General features: G+C 38.7%; 1 protein-coding gene across 9 annotated transcripts in view; it reads right to left on the bottom strand.

The window, feature by feature from the left end:
- Nucleotides 1-4,070: 4,070 nt before the first annotated feature.
- SCML2 (Scm polycomb group protein like 2) overlaps nucleotides 4,071-21,080 on the bottom strand; it is a 70,500-nt gene continuing 53,490 nt past the window's right edge. For 7 of the 9 annotated variants that reach the window (XM_039378046.1, XM_039378051.1, XM_039378042.1 and 4 more), the window contains 6 exons: nucleotides 20,544-20,747; nucleotides 15,992-16,174; nucleotides 14,826-14,939; nucleotides 8,797-9,078; nucleotides 7,941-8,104; nucleotides 4,071-6,459 (listed from right to left, as the gene is read on the bottom strand). In XM_039378046.1, coding sequence (XP_039233980.1) covers nucleotides 6,334-6,459; nucleotides 7,941-8,104; nucleotides 8,797-9,078; nucleotides 14,826-14,939; nucleotides 15,992-16,174; nucleotides 20,544-20,747 — 1,073 coding nt within the window. In that variant the 3' untranslated portion in view covers nucleotides 4,071-6,333. The remainder of the gene's footprint in view (nucleotides 6,460-7,940; nucleotides 8,105-8,796; nucleotides 9,079-14,825; nucleotides 14,940-15,991; nucleotides 16,175-20,543; nucleotides 20,748-21,080) is intronic. The other 2 variants (XM_039378065.1, XM_039378060.1) reach the window with 2 other exon arrangements.

Here is a 21,080-nt window from a genome sequence, read left to right as displayed (position 1 = left end):
AAATACTGACAGCCACTTTTAAAATGCGTTTCTTTACATGATCCTGCATTAAAACAGACTGCACTTTATAGGTGACAAAAGGAAGACTGGGGAAAATGTGGGCCCACCAATGAATGAGATAGGGAACCTTGTTACACAGGACATGGAAAATGCTGAAGTACTGAATATCAGCTTGGCCTCAGCCTTTCCTAGCAAGACCAGCCTTCAGGGATCCCGGGTCCCAGAGACCAAAGGGAAAGACTGAAGTAAAAACAATAGACCCTTAGTGGAAAAGGACTGGGTCAGGGAATACCTTAGTAAACTGAACAAACTTAAGTCTAAGGGGCCTGATGTGATGCAGCCATGAGTGCTGACGGAGCTGGTGGATGGCAAAGTGAGGCCACTCTCCATAATTTCTGACTAATCATAGTGAGTGGAAGAAGTGCCTGAAGATGGAATGAAAGGAGATGTCACTCATCTTCAAACAGAGCAAGGAGGAGGACCGAGGGAACTTACAGGCCAGTCAGCCTCACCTCCACCCCTGGGAAACTGATGGAGCAGTTATCCTGGAAACCATTTTCAGGCACAAGGAACAAGATGATGCTCATCACAAATAGCAAGCATGGCTTCACCAAGAGGAAGTCATCCTTGACCAACTTGCTAAGTTTCCATGATAAAATGACCAGCAGCCTGGTAGATGAGGGGTGAACAGTGGATATTGTCTACCCAGACTTCAGGAAGGCCTTTGACACTGTCTTCCATAAGACCTGTCGGGTACAGCGACGCACTTCACTCGTAAGAGAGAAGTGGCAATATCTTCATTGGTATAAACCAGATATTTAAGAAAGTTTGCTCAAAAAAGTGAGAATGACTTAACAAGATGTAATAGCAAAGTACACTTGACTATTTACTGCATAGAGGACAGAGTCAGACAACACTGTCAGGGAGACCCTCCCATTGAGTCATGAGGTTCAGAAAGATGCCACTTGCATCCTAAACTCCTTCTCAGAGGAGAGTTTAGGTGACGATGGATCCAGACTCAGTCCTAGACTTGATCAATTATTTATGTCTAAAGGATTATATGTGTATAATCAATCCTTTACATCACTTAGTTAAGATTTCAAAGTTTAGCATGCGTCTATACACTTACCAACAATCTGCTGCAGCAAGGAACTTCTCAATCTTGAAGCTGATCTCCTGTATGCGAGGAGAACCTGGTAGATAAGAATAGAGTGGTGGATATTGTCTATGTGGACTTGAGGAAGGCCTTTGTCACTGTCTCCTGTAAGATCCTCAAGGACACACTGCTTGATGCGGGGGCTGGATGAGCACAAAGTGGATTGGAAACTGGCTGAATGGCCAGGCCTAGATAGTGGACATCAGCAGCACAAAGTCCTGCTGGAGGCCGGTGAATAGTGGTGTGTTCCAGAGGTCAGTACTGGGTCCAGTCCTGCTCAACCTCTTCATTAATGGTGTGGATGATGGGCAGAGCATACCTGCAGAAGTTTGCAGATTGCACAAAACCAGCAGGAGTGGCTGTTACATCAGAGGGCTGTGCTGCCATCCAGAGGGACATCAACATGTGGGAGGAATGGGCTGACAGGAGCCTCATGAAGTTCAGCAAGGGGAAGTGCAAAGCCCTGCACCTGGGGACAACTCCAGGCACCAGTACATGCTGAAGGCTGCCCATCTGGGAAGCAACTTGGCAGAAAAGGACCTGGGGTGTCCTGGTGGACACCAAGTTGACCACGAGCCACAAAGATGATGGGCTAGAGTATCTCTCCTGTGAGGAAAGGCTGAAACAGTTCAGCTGGGAGAAGGAAAGGCTCAGGGAGAATCTCATCAGTGCACAGAAATACCTGAAGGGAGAGTGCAGAGGATGGAGCCAGGATCTTTAAAGTGGTGCCTAGTGGCAGAACCAGAGGCAACGGGCACAAACTGAAACACAGGAGGTTCCCTTTGAACATTAGGAAGCACTTTTTCATTGTGAGGGTGACCAAGCCTTGGCACAGGCTGTCCAGGGAGGTCATGGTATCTCCATCCTTGGAAATACTCAAAAACCATCTGGCCACAGTCTGGGGCAACCAGCTCTAGGTGGCCCTGCTTGACAGGGGGTTAAACCAGATGACTTCCAGAGGTCCCTTTCAGCCTCAACTTAATTCTGTGATACACTCCTCAACTTTTAATTAGAATAGCACAGATACAAGACAAATCTAGAAATACAAAAAGCTGTAGATACAAAATCTGCTATATTTCATTAAAAAACATTCATTCTGAGTAGTGGTTTCGGTTTTCCTTGTAGCATTGCTTTCTATACACTCATTAATATCAGTTACTATTTTAAGTCTTATGGCAAAGACTTTTAAAAATTACACAGTTTCAGAGTATTAGAGAACCACACAAAGTTTTCTAAGTGGTCTAGAAAAAATCATCAGGTTTAAGACAATCTTTGATAATGCAGAACAGAAAAAAACCCCTCAAAACTGTAAGCTCCAGCTGAAAACAGCAGATAAATAGGGTAACACTATTTGTCCTAAACAGTGACAACTCTGCTTTAAGTTGGCTGGATACAGGCTGCTCTGACTGCTTGGTTCTGGATGTCAGGTCACTGAAATTTAAAATTATTTACATTATAGGCTCACATATACATACATACAAATAGATTTTTATTAGTTACTCATATTTAAAGGAAAACATGACCCTAAACTGGCCCACTGGAATAATACATGAATGGGAAATGGTGACTGGAGCCCTCGGAATTAAGCAGAAGGTAAACTATTCATTTAACAGTGTTTCAATTCTCTGAATTTCACCTTCAATTACAGACAAGCACAAAGAAACACTTATGAAACTTTTATCTGACTGGGTTCAAAAGTTCAAGATTTTAGTCATCCCTACCCAGAGCTTGATTTTTCTCCTACAGAAGTACTCGAGATACTCAAATGTAAAATTTTCATATCACATTCATGGCTTACACAATCACACCCACTGACTCACATAAAACTGTCAGAGCTACAGAGAAGGTTAATATTGCTTTTCGCAAATTATATTCCTGACTGAAAAGGAAGAAGATTTCTACAAATACAATTGAGATTAACATCTTTGCCCCCGTGTCTACCACCTGAAGTAAAAAATGGTGTGCCTTTATGAAAAGCAAACAAAAAAGGGGAAGATGCTCTATCCTCCAAGTCAACATTCATAACATGATGCTGCTGCCTTTCACTGTCATTCCTACATATGTGTAAAAAAGTCCTACAATATGTATACTGACACAGCCTATCATACAGCATTCTTTAATTCCAATATTGCACAGGTCTTCTGCAACAAGAATTTTTAGAGCTGCTAGTCCTCCCAGGCAGTAGTATTTTAATTTCAAATTAAAGAGTCATGGCACTGTCTTCCAAGATGCCTGAAAGATACAGAACCAGATAAGCAGATGAATCCATGTTGACAGAAAAGCAACTTGGAGAAACAAAGGGACTACATCATGTTCTCTATCAAATATACACTGAGTATATCAAATTCACTACCGAGTATCTCTGGAGAGAGATCAGACACAAAATGCCTCTGGGCTATTTTCACTGCCAACTTCCAATTTCCATCATTTGCCTGTGAAGGATGTGAGGTTATCATTAACCCAGTCTAAGTTACTTCTCAAGCGCAGGCTGATCCCTGCAAACAGACACTGAAACAAGAGATTTCTGCATCATAGAAATAAGAAAGCTTGAAGTGTATGAAGTTCAAACCTCTTGCCATTAACTGCTTTGACTTGATACATTTCATGTCTTTACCTGAACGCAGGACAGTTTTTAGCAGTCTCTTCCCCTCACTGGTTATATGAGAATTCTGCAAGTTGCAGTAAGATATACAAAAACGAACAGCTGAATAACTAAGTAAGTTGTTGTTTTGAAAGCACAGACAAGTTCAAACATTACTCACTTCAGATGAACAATGTTGGAATGATTTTACCCTTTTGATTAAAACTTCCTTACATCAGATGTTTCCACAATCTGTCCAAAACTGCCAGATAAGATAGCTACCCTTGCCTACGCAAACAGCGCTCACACACAGACACGACATCAAACAAAATGGACAGTTACAACAATGAACAAACTATTTTATTTTTCTTGCTAGATAGGAACATCCCATTGAAAATAAAGAATAAAAAATATATTCTGCTGTAACACACTGAATGCTTGAACCTCATGCTATAGCACGCGGAGAAATTCTGGTACAGCAAATCACAGTATTCCCTGTGCACATGGGTGCACACAAAGCCTTGAACAAATATTTATACCCATAATAGTGCCATGTACAAAAATGTCATTCCATAAAGGCCAAACAGAAAATTTAAACATCTTTGTTTTTTTTATGCCAAGGGCAACGTAGAAAATGAAAACTGTTTTCAGTCAATTACTTCCACTTAAACTATATGAGATCTTTTTATGCTGAAGAACCCAAATTCAGCATAATAAAGTGTGGAAGAAATAGCATACAATTATATATATGTATAAACAATACACTGAACATGTGGGGCATGATGTTTTCCTTAATACATAATTGTTGGTGTATCCATACGGAAGTTAAGTCAGTATTTTTCTAACATAAAGAGAAAATATTCTGTTTCTTCAATGAATGCTCTGACTTTTCTCACTACAAAGAGCATGCCTGTACTATTTGTCTAAGCACACATGCGCCACAAAAGATATGCAAAACAAATTGATATAGATAAACTTTAGTGTCAAATGTCTAATGATGTAATAAGAAAAACAATTCTCAAAGTCCAAATGACTTGCTGAATTAAAATTGCATTGTAGTCACTTAAACTAACGAAATACTTAGACTTGTGAGTCACCAAATTCACTATTTTGCAGCAGTATCTCTGTTGAAACCTGATGAGTATCAGACTACTAGTAAAGCAAGGCATTTTCAAAAAAGGAATTTGTAAAAAATACATTTATACTATATGCTTTCATATAAAAAGGCATTAAGAAATATAATAAACCCTAGCATTTGAGGACTACACTTTCCCTAACAAACAGTTTTTATCACTTTACTATTATATATGGTTTCACTATTACATTCAGCTTCCTACACAGAAAGTATATTTTCTTCTCCCTGATGTATATTACAATCGCAGTGACAACAAACTGTTTTGTTATCACCACTCATTCTTGTAGCTTAAACAAACAGCACCAATTTTACCCCCCAAAAAAAGGTTTATCAGTTACATAGTAGCACTTCCTTACAGGAAATATAAACCCAAAACATAGTAACCAATGTGTCTTTCCAAAAATATATCAGAATATATGGCTCAGATTTAAGGGATGAATATTCAGGAGTATTGCATAGTACAGGGATCTCACCTGTATGAATAAAGACACCTTTTGATTGTTTGTCACCTTCTGACTCCAAGAACAAATTAAACAGGTGCTAAAGAAAGTAATACACAGCTAAATTTACTGGTAAAAAAAACAACAAGAAATTGTACAGTTCTCTCTGGCACAGTGCAAAGTACATATTAAAAACTGAATACATATGTACACTGTGTACGTATTTTTATATATATATAGTATGTATTTCCCTGACACATACACAGGTACATATAAAAAGCATGAACACACATATCCATGCCAAACTGAGCAAAAAGATGGAATGTTTACGATGTGGATGCATTGTTCCAGTGAAATCAGTTTGTCCCAGAAATGGCTGTTTACACAGCCAATATGCCGTTCCATGAAACAGAAATATTTATTGCCTGTATAAATTGACAATATACCATATATTTGTCCTCATAACTTACTGAAGGACTGATAATCACACTTTATAAAAGCTTATATTTGTATTAAGCCCTCTCTTCCATAAACTTTCCTCTCTTCTGGAAGACCAGACAGAGTATTCACTACAGAGATGAGATCTTCTATTTCAAGTTTTTCTTGCAATATAAAAGTTTACAGCCACCACTGTAAAAATTTTAAACACCTGAAGCCGGTTTATTTTATTATTTCCCTTTGGGATTCAGCTGTTTTGATTCTGAATATGAACACATTGGCTGAAGCCTGTAACACAGAACACACTTTTCAGGATTAGGAGAGCGCTGTTACCCGACCTGCCCACACCCAGTATGATCAACTGTCCTTGCCTGCCAACTTTCTGAAATAGTTCACAAAAATACCAGGATGAAATACAAATCCCCCCCCCCCTTTTATCCTGAATGTCTTTTTAACATTTTGAGAGCACTTTCAAAAAATAAAGACTATTTATATCAGCAAAACAGTTTCAAACAAAGGGGATGGCTGTGAACCTGAGAGCTTAGTGTGATACAAACACACACATTTGTGGTATCTCCACGGTCTAGTACTTTCCTTGTTTAAGTCGTTCAATGTGGTAGCACAACTTAAGGGCAGGCCCCAGCTTCAGTCCCATATATTTCACTATCATATCACTCCTGAGTAAGAGCAGTGCCTTCCCATCAATTTCCTGCAGAAGGAAGAGAATAAACACAACATATAACTTTAACAAGTTGCATGGTAAAACTGGAAAGTACATTATATTTCTTTATACTGTCGTAAAAAAGTATCTACTATATATAAAACAGTAACTTAGTATAACTTCATATTTAGATTTCAGATGACCACTGAAATTTAATTTATTTTAGTATTTTTTAATGTATGATTAAGGTATTTGAGTTGTTAAAGAAAGAAAAATATAGTAAATAAGAGAAACTGACCAAACAGCCCTCAAAATTAGGTCCTGACTGGGAAGAAAAAAGTGAGTGGGTCGAGGGGGGAAAAAAGAAGCTGCAAAGGAAGGTCTGTGCAGTTAGAGATTAAATGATCCAAGCGCTGAGGCCTTGCACTGAACCTTGAACACAGCTGTGGGAGGATTTTGGCATGTGCATGCAAACAGTCACACAGAGGAAGGGGTTATAGACCATCTAAATCTGTGAAATAAGACAGATCTATGTCCATGTCGAACCAGAGAGATTGTTAGGATCAAGACCAAGGACAACTTAGTCAGATTTTAACAGCCTGACTGAGAAGCTGCTGAAATATGACAGTCCTAAGCTCTTAGTATCATTACATACTGTAGACAGGCAATCAGTTTCATAAAACACCATAAAGAGGACCACTCTGTCTTATTTTTTTAAACATAAACCTGACAAAACAAGTGACATTTACTGTTGTTATACAACTAAGAATAAAACATAAGACAGGAATCTCTATTAAAAGTTATTTTGAGTTTTCCTTCCAATCCAGCTTACTCAGAGATTTAACTGTTAGTAGGAGATGGTACAGAACATGGGTGAAATACTACTACAGAGAAAGCCAACCTCTTTTTGGAGGGCCATATATACAATGAATTAAGAAAGCAGCTCTTTGCTGAGCAACCTGACATAGAAAAGTACAGCAAGAAGGTACAGGGGAGATCAAAACCAGCACAAACTGACACAGTTTCTATCTCTAAAGATAACATCTAGTCAGACCTTATGAAAACCTGTGCATTGTTTTTCCAAACGGATGAATTCAACATTTCAATTGATTCTCTGAATTCTAGTATTAATGACCAAGTGTTCTAGCTAACAAGGGATAACAGCATCTCTACTTTGGGACGTTAAATCTCTAAAACAGGGGGGCCAAATGCCCCATACTGTACATGGGAATACCATTTTCTCTAGAGATACCAGGGATGTTGGCCATTAGAACTTGGGTACTTCCAGTATTGGTATTATTCCATATATGCTGGAAAGCACTGGCTATTTAGTCTAACAAGACTGGAACACAGAGAAAATATACTGCAGGAGGAATTTCAGGTGGAAAAATAATTTTCAGCCTCCCTCTAATATACATGTAGAGTCTATTCTACCTTCAAGTGTAAGTAGAGTGATAGACACGAAAGCTATGTTTTAAGACATTAGTGTGACACACAATCTACTAGAAAGGAATGGATATGCATCATACATGTCTCCTAAAGAGTTCTGCATGTGGAGCCAGTGCCTGTGGATCAGCTTCTTTCACAAAACGCACCACTTCCTCTATTGACCAGGTGGAAGGGTCCTTATTCAATATTCTTGAAGGTTCCCTTTTCAGTGAATGCAAATCCGGTCCAGTTGTGGAACTTGCAGCTTTTAATATAAAAATATTGTGAAAGGAAAAAGTATCACTTGTCTATACAGGGATAACACATTTCATTTCAGGTAAGACACTTCAATATTCACTTTTGGCTTTTATTATGCGCTCTTTGCAATATATTAAAATGAAAGATGCTTTATTTTCCTTCTAATGATAGTGAATTGTTCCTTTTGTTTTTAAATGCCTTCTATAACTGCAAGTATTTACAGCAGCACAAACATTAGCACTGTGACATACCTAGAGGGATTAGTTTGACTTGTACTTGGCTCCTGGGTCCCAAGACCCTATTGACTGGGAATGTGGCAAAGTCAATTTAAGCTGTGCAGACAGAGGGAGAGACAGTAGGAAACCCTATCCCTGTATTTCAGCAACATGGCAATAGCTGATAAGACACTCAGGAAGTGATATGCATATAGGCCCTGTCTGGTCTGGCTTGCTGCAGGTTCTGTAACAGCAGCAAGAGGAAGGTGCAGCAGGCAAGACCCGCCTCAGCCTGCACAGCACTATTAGTTCTAACAGGCTTAAGTTCTGCATTTGCAGTTACATTATCAAGCCTGACATGCTTGGCAACAGCACGTTTCACTCCATATGCAAGCTTTCCTATGGCAAAGAAGTTCTTTATGCATAACTTTGTATGTTAGTAAAAGCAGTTATATACTTTGGAAGGTTTTGTATAATTGCATACCTTCAATTCGCCTCTGTATTCGATTCCTACTGACTTCACAGTAACTGCTGCTCCCAGCAGAGCTCAAAGACAGACTGCGCAGGATTGGGGCTGAATTTGAGGTAGCAGTTGCTGGTTGATGGGAATTTCTGTAATATGCAGCACTTCCTGCAGTACGGTACTCTGTGGAATTTCGACAGGTTGGGCTTGACAGATTTACAGAATTAAGTGCAGAATCCATAGAGTCCTCAGAAAATCGGTGTTCTTTGGAAGTGCTGTTTTCCTCTATAGGCAAAGTTTCTGCTACACAAAAAGCAAGTATCAATATGTTCAAAGTGATGGATGTTATACCTTTATTATTTAAGACCTTGCTATGTTCTCTTGAAGATACTGACAGATTGTAAGCTTGTTAACCAATCCCCTGTGAGGCAATCACTGCTTTTGAAAGTTTCCCCTTCTCCTTAAGTAATCAGTGGTCTCTTACTGTATTTTTAAACTTTTTTTTTTGTAGCAAAATATTTAATATGTCAACTTTGAGACAGCCTTCATAAATCATTTCAGCTGTATTTATTGAATACTATGAACAGGGAAGTGACAAAGGAATTTTTTTTATAAAATTGTCTAGTGTTAATACTGATACATCAAATAATTTTAGTCAAGAATTTTCATTATTTTTAAAACATATTCTTAAAAAGCTAACCATTAATATTATGTAACAGTTGTTTTGCAAGACATTTTTAATACAAATAAAAAACTCATGTTAGCTAATAATTGTTTAAATTGCTCTAAACAGCAGAGGGAGGCACTAACTTCATAAACAAAACAAGTGGACAATTGTTATCTATGGATCCCAAAAGGTTCAGACACAGGGACCATTGTTAAAAAGGGAAAAGGTTACAGGCAAAGGCATAGAAGGCTGTGAGTGCCCTGTACAGCACACTAATGTAACATGTTTTTGACCACAGTGCTGTACCTACAGACCCTTAGTTCTTTGCACAGGGAGGGGTCTCAGAGTCTGTAAGCGCAGACTCTGGAAAGCTAAAGGTACATGTAAGTTACTGAACACATGGAGTAAGCAAAAAAAAACCCCAAAAAACATCAGATCTCATGAAGGGAGTATAACAATATTCTGGTTCTTACAATTTATCAGCTAATTTTTAGTCTGCAAAAGGCAAACAACATCCACTCAGAAGACTTGTGAATTTTTAGAGCCTATCAATACTGTTTCTAAGCAGATTAGCTAAGTTCAGCAGATCCTTTCCCCTGTGGCATGAGAGAGGAGCCAGGTTTGCTTGATTACTGAAAACTCCACTCCTGTTCAACCCAATTCAGGTCTGTTTGGGAGAAGCATACTATGTGAGGGGGGAAAAAAAATCCCAAATCAACAAGACCACCATTCCATTCTCTATCAATCATACATACTCCTCTCTGTTTGCATCAGGCCAAGCAACAGCATGAGAATGAAGTTGGAACCACAATGTACAAATCTGTATGAAACAAATGCTGCTTTGGCAGGAGAGTTAAGAGCTGGAAAAATATAGCTAACAGGTTCACAGAAGTGTAAGCCCCACACTACCATCTTGAAAATCACTCTAGTGAAGTTATAAAACATATGCTAGTGAAGCAGCATATTCTTTGGAATAAGAACTGGTATATTCTGCGAAACAAGTTCATGAAATAAGCTTTTTACTACCCTCTTATATGAAGACTTTCAAGAACTTCTTGGGTAAATCCCGAATTAAAAATAAAGGAAGAGTATTTTCCTAAAAGAAACATCAAGCTTCTCAAGCTTGCTTTCAACTTGGTTCATGAGGTCTTAGGTTCTCTGCTGAATCCTGTTTAAACGTGGAGTGCAGTGAAGAACTGCTAAGTGTATTTTGGTCCTCAGCCAGCATAATCCTGGGAGGGGATAAAGGCATTCACAGAGCCAGCTCCCTACTTAGTGAATTCAGTAAGGCAAGATCACAGAGTCACAGAATCATTTAGGTTGGAAAAGACCACTAAGATCATCAAGTCCTACCATTAACCCAGCACCACCGTGTTCACCACTAAACTAAGTCCCTGAGTGCCACATCTACGTGCCTTTTAAATACCTCCAGAGATGATGACACAGCCCAGGCAGCCTGTTCTGATGCTTGACAACCCTTTTGGTGAAGAAACTTATCCTAATATTCAATCTAAACTTTCCCATGTGCAACTTGAGGCCATTTCCTCTCATCCTCTCTCTTGTTACCTGGGAGAAGATAGCACTTCCCACCTCCCTACAACCTTGTTTCACATAGTTGTAGAGAGCAAAAAGGTGGAAGTGGCTCAGGGAGCACTTCCACCAGCTCCCTCAGTACTCTGGGTAGATCCCATATGGCCCCATAGGCTTGTGCAGGTCTTCAGTGGTGTGTCAGGTCCTGACCTCAGTCCAATTTCCCCCAGGATTATAGAACCATAGAATTGTTTAGGTTGAAACTGTTCAGGTTGAATCACAGAATTGTTTAGGTTGTCGCTGTCTTCCAGCTCATGAAGGTTGTCCAGCTGTCTTCCAGGAGGCTGGGTACATGGAGAACAACTGCTCTTATTATTAAAGACCAAGGCAAAGGAGGCATGAAGTACTTCAGCCTTTTCCTCAACCTTTGTCACTTTGTTTCCCTCCACATACAGTAAAGGCTGGAGATTCCCCTTAGCCCTCCTTTGATTGATGAGAAAAATAAGAAAAAAATTTTCTTGTCTTTTAGAGCTGTAGTCAGGTGAAGTTTTATCTGGGCTTTGCCATTTCTAATTTTCTCCTTGAATAACCTCACAGCATCCTTGTAGTTCTTCTAACTTTCCTGTCCCTTCTTTCACAGGTCATAAACTCTCCTTTTTTTTCCCGAGTTCATGCCAAAGCTTTATGTTCAGCCAGGCCAGTCTTTTTCCAGCATTTGTCTTCTAGCATTTGGAGACAGCCTGCTCCTGCACCTTTAAGATTTCCATCTTAAAGAGTGCCCAGCCTTCCTGGACTCCTTGTCTAAGAGACAGTGTAACATCATTTACTAAATTCAATACTCGTCAAATAAAAAAGCTTTTATGGACACAAATCCTTCTCTTTCATATAAATAATTCTAAAATAACCACTGCAAAACTTTACAGTTTGTCAAACTTCAATCACAAAAGCAAAGAAGAAGCTACTAAAATTTTCAAAAAAACAAACAGGAAAATTAACTCATATTTCTCAGAAGTAGTTACAGCAACTTATAAAAATTAGAAACAAAAGCTATCATTCCATAGAATTTCGGAAATATTTTAAGAGATGTAGTCAATGATGAGCACTATAAAATTAAAAGCTAGCCAACCAAGGGAAAATTAGAGCTGTAGAGAATGAAATCACTAACAGAAATCTCAGTCCAAAGCCAAAAGGCAGAGGTGATATTTTAAACAATTACAGCAAAACTATTTTTGTAGCTTTCATAGCAAACAAGCAGGAGTCCAAACATAGGATTTTTTTTGAGAAATAATTGTTTCACATAATCTTTGTCAAGATTTCTGAATACAAAAAGATTTAAAAAATTGACTGTATTACAAAAGAATTTAATTATATTTATTTCAATTATATCCCAGACTTCTTTCTGAAGTTTTATACCCTAAAGTAAACAATAATAAATAGGTCTGGGAAAGATCAACTCTGCTTTTTTGCCCTAAGATACTCGCATTTGAATTTATCTTACTGTAAACTCTCACATACACAAGGTGGGAAAGGTGGCGTATTTCCCATCATTTTTTAGGGAAGGCATTCGGCAACTACAGTGTCCAATCCACCTTCTGTTCCATCCATCTAGCTGCTCTACAAACATCCAGCAAATGGAGCTTTGCAATCCATGGAATGACACATTCCTCCTACCCCGACGTTTCGAGCAGTTGTGAATAACAGCGCTCGAGAAAGAGGTGGGAGGTTCCACTGCAGAATGCCTGATCTCTGCACAGATTAATAAAAGGCCAATAAGAGGCCTTATGTTTCAAATGTAAGGATGACAGTATACTGTTTAAGCACTGAAGGTCTTAGCAGGAATTGGATGTCTTGTTTTCTTGAAGTTCTTCTGGGAATTAGAAGCCAGTTGTTCTGTCTCATACACAACAAAATGATGTAATCAGACACAGTAGTAAGAACACTCTGTTTTCAGGGGTAGGGAGTCTGACTTATTCCCCACTCCCTCCTACTTTATCTTTCATAACTTAAAGAAGAAATTGTTAAGGAGCAAGAAAGGCAGTAAAATCTGCAAAACATATCCCTGAGCAGATCAGAAGGAAAACGAGCTGTTTGAAAGACCCATTTCCCACAATTATTCCATTTCACCTTCAAATGATATTTCGAAACAACTATTTTAAGACAACATCAATGGAACAAGAACTTTTTGGGGGCAGATCTTTTTGCTAACCAACCCATGACTGACCGCTATAAAATTGCCTCCAGATTTTCAGCGGAGGACATTGCTCTAATGGGAAACACACAACACTAGAGAACACTCTGCCTCTTGAAATGCAGAAAGCACAAATTCAAACTTTTGAAACCATGGAAAAACACTTATTTTAATTATTTTTTATCCAAGTAACTGCACTTTACAATGAAGTACTGATCTTAAAATGTATTTTAAAGACTTCCTCTGTAAAAGAGATCCATTACAAACAAGGATTAAGAAGCACAATGTGCACTCATGTTTACTTTGAGAAAGATTTCTAGCAAGATAAACATTTGTTTTGCTCCAAATGAAACAACTTCATTTGAGCATAATTAAGTGCTCCACACTTATTATGTTACCTACCAGAAATATCTGACTGAGGTGTACAATGTATCTCTCGAATTAAGCCAGTGCTTCTTTTTGAAAGACACAGAAATCGATACTCAATGCAGAACTGTATATAATAACAGCTGCAGGAAATACAAATATGTGAATATGCTACATATATACAAAATAATAAGAGGTACCATTTTAAATAAGCTATCATTTGGAACATTTTAATTTTATATCCTTTTCTGCTTTAACAGAAGAGATTATTCTGCCCCCACTCATGCTGATAGATACAAAATCACTTCAGGATCACATAAAAAAAGGGGGAAAAAAAGAAAAAAGAAGGAAAACACCTCATCCCCGTCATATTTCAAAAAACAATGTGCAAATATCTTCTAGCAAGAGAAAGTATGTATCAGATGGGATGAGTCAATATCATCAATTTATCACGGCTGAACGAGTTAAGTAGCAAATACAGAGTAAAAAAGCATTTTGCTGTGTCTCTCTCTCTGAGGTTTAAACCTAGAGGCTTTACTTCACATCTGAGGCAGACTAAAATTAGACATATGCTCAGTTACTGCAGCTCAATTGCAGCACAAGAAAAAAGTGCTATTTATTAGTGAACAACATCAACCTAACAGTCAGCTGCCATAGGAAGACTGTGCCACTACCCTGGCCACGGCTGCCTTGGATTCAACCCTTCCCTATGCTCACCTGAGTCCACAGAGAGTCACCCCAGAGAAGTAAACTGCGACACTCTTAACCAGAATGTTTTCTGTGCTTTTGTTCAACGGTTCAGCACACTAATCAGCCAGAGAGAAGGAGTAGGGGTGGGCTAGGACTCAATGCGGGGACAAGGAGGCAAGGAAAGCAGGAGCAGCACAACTTTCACAGGCAGCTAGCCATAAACTCTGCTAAATTGTACCATCAAGCTGTACCCTTACTCATTTAATGACCTCTGCCTAGAGTTAAGAGTTGCTTCCAATTTATCTCCTAACCCATTTCAAGGCAATTGGTTTTCAGCCATACACGAAGCAGGAAGCTTCATCTGTCACCTATGTGCCTGAGCCCCTTCGCAGAAAAGGCTGCGGGTTTAGGAGAAGCACTGCTGTGACTTGCAGTAGATCTTCCCTAAGTGCAAAATCTGTGCCAGTGATCAATAATTAACATACTTTCACCCTGACCTGTCAAAGGCTAGAGACAAACCAGACACATATGTTGTACTCAGTCCTTTTTGACTGGAAATACTGAAACCATAAATAATCCTCATATATAATCCCGACATAATGTAATTACCTTCAGATGGATGAGCATCCTTTCTGGGAAGTTTAGGGGAAAGAGGAGCAGTATATGGTGGAGAGTCCTGAGAGTATCGTTTAGCATTCCTGTTTTCAGGTATTTCTTCTTTGGCTGTGAAGAGGAAAGTCACCACGTATTATTCCAGCATAAAGCTGCTCATGGGCAAAGTCCAGGGACAAAAGCAAAGACAGACATCAGCCAGTCACCAGGTTACAGCTCAGTTTCTTGTGTCACACAGCCTCAGTCATTTCAATACGAGCTTTCTAAGTTGAATTACCTTGACCCTGTCTACTTATTTTTCTGAAAACAGTTAAAACTAATGACTTGCACATGACAGATAGGATTATAAATTTAATTCATCCACTGGAAAGATGAAAAAAAAACATATTTTCTAAAGCAGCACCCAGAATAGAGACTCAACTACCAGACAGCTGAGAGGAAGCTTCACTCCCAATATGAATCTCCTGAAATTGCCCTGACAACAAGGCCATCTCAGCTATGGCTCCTGGTGACTCTTGATCTGAGACTTGTAACACCACATCCTGCAAACAATCTTTTGGGAGATGTTGGGCAAGTCATTTCCTCTCCCCTTCACTCTATGTTCCTGGAGCAGCAAAGATACTGGACTCATGGAAAATTTCACAAGCAGCCACCTGCAAAATCCACCTTTTCTACTAGAAGACTGGACTGTACATGGCAGAATGTAAAATTTTTGGAGTCACCACTAAGTAAGGTGAATAAAGAGAAAAGAAACGACCTTTTCCTAATATTGGGAAGGGTTAGACTGAATTGCCTTTCAGGGTAAGCCCCTTCTCATAGGCAGCAAGTATCTTTCAGTAAGTTTATTTTATGATCCAAACATAATTTTTAACAAATAAAATGTGAAGTTTTGAGCTTGTCTTTTTAATGGTATCACAGTGGTAAAGTACATATGTTTTCTGGCTTGCCTACAAGGAGGAGTTCGCTGAACAAAATTATTTACGCCCATGTGGTATAAGCTATCCCTTCTGTCAAAGCACTACCACAGTGGAATCAATCCACTAAGAACTGAAGTGTATTAATTTCAAGCCATTCGCATCCTAGAAGGTCTAAAAATTTACATTTTATAATTCATAATTTCTCAAAAATACCAGCACTTGAAAGTAGCAAGTGATTAACAATACCTGGCTTGTTCCTATCATACTCTGTAGGACTATGTGCACATCCCATGTAAGGGCTGAAAGGCTGGCTACTGAAGAGATTATCACACTGCAGGCTGTGGCAGAGCTTCTCCAAGAAGCGCAGGACAAATGATGCACTGTTTACAGAAGGAAGATTGATGGCATGCTTTTCCCCATCAAAGGAAGCTGTGAATAAGAAGATTACATCACACATCGTAAAGTATAGTAAAATACCATCATTAACTTAAAGGAGAAGACATCCAGATTTGATTTAAACCACACAAGACATGAGAGGAGTAAATAATCATTCCAATAGTTTAAAAAATTCACATGCAAAGGACTGATTTTACCTTCCATTGGATCCATGTCAGTTTAAATTTGCTCTATAGGAACTGGTTTTAATAAAATAATTTGGGATTCACACTAGTATAACAAAACTTGCAGCTATTTCCTCACCACCAAAACCTTGTGTAATTTCTGCTACTTGCTTATAAAACAGTAAGCTTTCCACCACCTATTTGCAGGAGATAGCACACAAAAGACCCTTTAAAATATTTGCTAAAAAAAAAAAAAGCCCAAACAATTTTTTTTTCTTTTTTTTTAAAAAAAGAAGGAATGAAACAAACAATTTTAACATTTTTTTTTTCTCAGTTTCTAACTGAAGGGAGCATACTTGTGGTAATGTGCTGGCATCCATTACCACTGAAATTTTGACTACGGAAACTTTTGCCATTTATTTTATCACTAGAGAAATCTATGCTGCTGTCAGAAGTACAGTGGTCAAGCTCTCACTTATTTCAACAAAAGCTAGGTGGCAGAGACACCACAACAGCCACAAAAGAATCTGTAGTCTTTTAAACTGAGTGATTACAAGGAGCCGGGACATGTGCCTTATGTTTTTTCCTGGCCGATCTCCTTCCTTGCCCCTCAAACACAGTGTGGCAGCTGATATTTTTCCTTTTCTGTGTAAATTAGTAAGGTTTTGAAAAGGTTAAATACTACCAATATATGGATAAATAATTACCATTACATCAGCTGAAACTTTTAGTTCTGATTAGAAAGACTTTACAACAAAGCAGGAACAAACTTGTAACTTAAACTAAGCACTGAAAAGAAGCGGCACAAACACCAAGTTTATGCATCAATTTGTCTTCTTGGTTTTCAGCCTGTCATGCAGTTTCTGTTGTTAACATAAGTTTCCAAATGATAAGCAGAGCATTAAAGGATCACATTTTGTCGGTAGCAGATGCATTAAAAAAATTTTACAAAGCCAGAAATGACATGAAAGCCTTTATTCACAGATCTGAATTAAGGAATATTTCCATATCGTGTTGCAAAAGAGACAGATAATATACACAAAACCAAAGAAAATGCCCAAGCCTAGCATATTTTAGGCTTCCTTAGGAAATCTGAAGTGTCAATTACTTACACCGTTGATGCAAGGAAGCTTCTGATTAGAGTTAATGCAAGTTAACCAGCTAGCATCAACAACATGCTCCCTCTCCCATCTGCTTTCATGACAGACTGACCAATGCAAGTGCTTGAAGTTTAAGAGTCAGTACTACAGGACAAAAGTGTTTCCATGGCCTGTTCGATTTTTCCAGGCTCCAACGTTCAAATGAAATGCTAATGATTAACAGTCCCACATGTGGCTCAGACACAAGGTCCTCTACATCCTGTTTGGGGAAGGGGTCTCCAAAGGCAAATTTTTGCATGGAACTCAACCAGTTCTGGAGAGCAAATGGGCTGTGAGACCTAGCACAGCCTGACCTCCTGACAAATTTACTGCAAGGTAGTAGTCAGCTACAGCAGAAATTTAAAATGCTTTACAATAGCTTTATGGATCTTCCTATATGACTTTGGAGAAATGACTTATTCTATACCCCTTAATTTCTCATTTTGAAAGAAGCATTGGAAAGAACAATGTTATTTAAAACTTGTCAGGAGGATAAAGCAAGAAACAGCTGAGGCATTGTGAGTGCCCCAGCAAAACATTCCATGGGGAAAATCCACAAATAAATATTCAGTGCAAACACAGCTCCCCTGTACTCTGAACACCTCAGGGGAACCATAAAAACTCCAACCAAGGGTGTGCGATCTAGACCCACAGGCTCAACTGTCTGCTCTGCTTGGGGACAATATGAGCATCTTTCTTCCCAGACAAATGCTAGGGGAAAAAATTAAAAGGAGTACTTTTGAGGTGAAATAACCTCAACCTTTAATGATATATAAACAGGGACTGGAGCTTGTGTGTGCAATCCCAGCCCCCAGGAGTCATACTAATTTCTTTACCCTCCATTGGGTATGTTTTAAATACCACGTTCGAGCCAGAAGAAAAGACTGAGAGCTAAACTATCAAAAAATGTGTTTTTCTGATAGTGATGAAACTTATTCAAGAGTCTGATTTTAATTCTCTCTTGAGAAAATTTATCTGAGCCTCAATCTATTTCAGCCCACCAAGCACCATAGTGTCTGGACTACAGGGAGAAAAAAGGGGCTGACACCACCACCATAATGGGCTTGCTAATCAAGCTTTTAATTTCCTTTCAGTTATATTTGCCTGAATTGAAACCTTATGCATCAAGCAAAAATAAAAGGGTTTGTGCCTTTGAGTAAGAAAAGATGGAAAAATTCTAAATTCAATTTTATTCAAAACAATTATTTTCCTTGGCAGCTGAACTGAAAGAACCCCCTAATTATTCCACAAATTCTAGCAAGATCATTTTATCCATGTCCTCAACAGCACAGTTTCCTCCTACAGCAGGTATAAAACTTGCCATGAAAGCATCAGTTCCCCAAAAGATTTAGATTTCTTTTCTTGTTTTCTGCTGCAACATCCTTTTTTCTTGTCTTAAAAAAAAACCTAAACAAAACGTGAACAACAAACCACCCACCAAAACCACTTTAAATCAAGAAAAGCTACAAGCAAATACTCTCAAAATTTCATTCTGTAATTCCTTATTTTATTCTACTCTTGCTTTCCTCTTCTTCCTTGCTGTTCATGCACACATATATCTGCAATGTGCTACATTAATCTAAGTCATATTTCGTGGTTCACAAAATATAACACACAAACTTTTGATACAGTGACAGGGAGTGTTTGCTCACCTGCTTCTCAGCAACCTGTTTGACAAGCCAATGAGAAGGCAAGAGCTCAAGAACACCAGAAATCCCTGGGATCTTGTGGCTCACTATCACCTGGACCAGGACTCTACTTCAGGAGCAGTCTACATCACCAGGTTCCTCAATTACAGGGCTACAGAGCTGATTTCTCTGAATATAGGTCTTGGGGTGAAGCCAGATGCAGAACAATACTTCCTTTTTGTACAGAATTTTTGAATGTAAACAAACCACAACTTCATGAGAAATCTGAAATTTCTTTCTGCTATTTGAAATAATTATTTTCAACTACTCAGTCACAGCCCAGAGTTGCCACTGGCCTATGATTTAGTCCTTCATGATAAACAATCACAAACAGAATACTGGCAATGAACATCTCGGTGCATTTTGCTGTAGAAAATTGACTTGCCTGAATTAGGCACAACAAGGAATTAATAATATAAAAAACTTTCATGTGTATTGCAAAAATAAAGCAGTATCAGTTTCAAAACCACACATATACAATGCCATTAAACCTTTACTACACAGCTGAGAAGCAGCATCCATTTTGTGAACAAATTCATGGGGATGCCTAAGCAAGACTACCGTAGTTCTGCTGTACACAGGTTGGGGTGCTGCTTTTTAAATATTGTTATGCAGCAACATCTTTATGAGTATTTAACTGAACCTCTATTCCACTAATCATCTTTCACATCTGGTGTTAATCTAAAGAGATTAAAGTAATCCAAAGTCTTTTTATCACCAGTGATGGAATTATGAATTGATGTGCTAACTGCTATATAGAATATTTCCTAGCCTAGAAGGAAAAAAATGTCAAGAGCAGCTATTCAGTTTGAGATATAAAGATAATTTATCTACAGACCTGCCATCAAAATGTAATAGAAATAAACCTATTCCATATTAGGGGACATAGGTGGATGAAGATCGTGCTACAGTTCTGGGGAAGGGGGTAAGAGAAGCAGCAGCAACTTTAACATGTGGAATCACTTGCCTGGAAGCTAAACAGATTAGTTTGAGACTTGTCACTCACTTGGTTAATGCATTAAGAACACCAAGTATGGATAAGATTATGCAAATGACTTGAATTAATAAAGCTGATTACTTCACTTGTACTGAGTTTACTTTACAAATGTTTGGCTACAGCTGCTAAATGAGGTGCACAAGCTCTGCTTAGTAGAAGAACCTAACTGTGCATATGGAATTTAACACTGCTATTGCTAAATTCTAACTTAAAGAATTATTCAAATCACTCTGAACCCAGAGTGAGATAGATCACTCACCACCAGTAGTGAAGGAGTTCACAAGTATATGTTCTTGCCTGTGTTTACATAGTTACAAAAGTGATATAAATTCATTGCAGTTCTTCAGTTCTTCTGCCCTACCTCAAGTTCACAACCGAGTGAAGAAACAGAAGAAACCAAGCATCTTCACATACCAGTTATCATTTCCCCTCCATGATGGCCAGATTTCAGAAATCCAAAGACTGTTTTGGCTTGATAGGCACAATCCACACAAGCCTGTACAGCCTGCTGAAGTACCACATTGACAGGACCTGGTCCAAAGTGGTCTGGAAGCTGCTGAACCTTCTTCTTATCCAGGTGAGGCCCAGAATTTCCATGTTTGTTGACATAAACACACACTGAAAAGGTACAAGCCATATTTACTGCCAAGAAACCAAGACACGTTTCCAAGTTAGAACTGCAAAGTGTCATTTTAGTTTTAATCTCGAGGAAAAGATGTGCTGGTCAACTCAGGAAGCTGAACATGCACACATGCTTTCAGAGCATGCAGAAAGTGCTCTTCCACCAAGGTTCTCCTGCCTGAGTCCTAAACCCACTTGTTCTTCCTGTTCTCTGAAGCCCTTCTCTACCTCACTAATGTAACAAGACTTGTATTTTGATATCTCTGCTCATACACTAGTTCCAATAAAATACGAATTACTGGCAGGTACTCTAAATGACTAAGACACAAT

The sequence above is a fragment of the Pipra filicauda genome, unplaced genomic scaffold, assembly GCF_003945595.2.
Source record: "Pipra filicauda isolate LSUMZ 115617 unplaced genomic scaffold, ASM394559v2 scaffold12_size5214236_pilon, whole genome shotgun sequence".
NCBI lineage: Eukaryota > Metazoa > Chordata > Aves > Passeriformes > Pipridae > Pipra > Pipra filicauda.
Note: the sequence above shows the minus strand (reverse complement) of the source record. Positions and strands in the feature narration are given on the sequence as shown.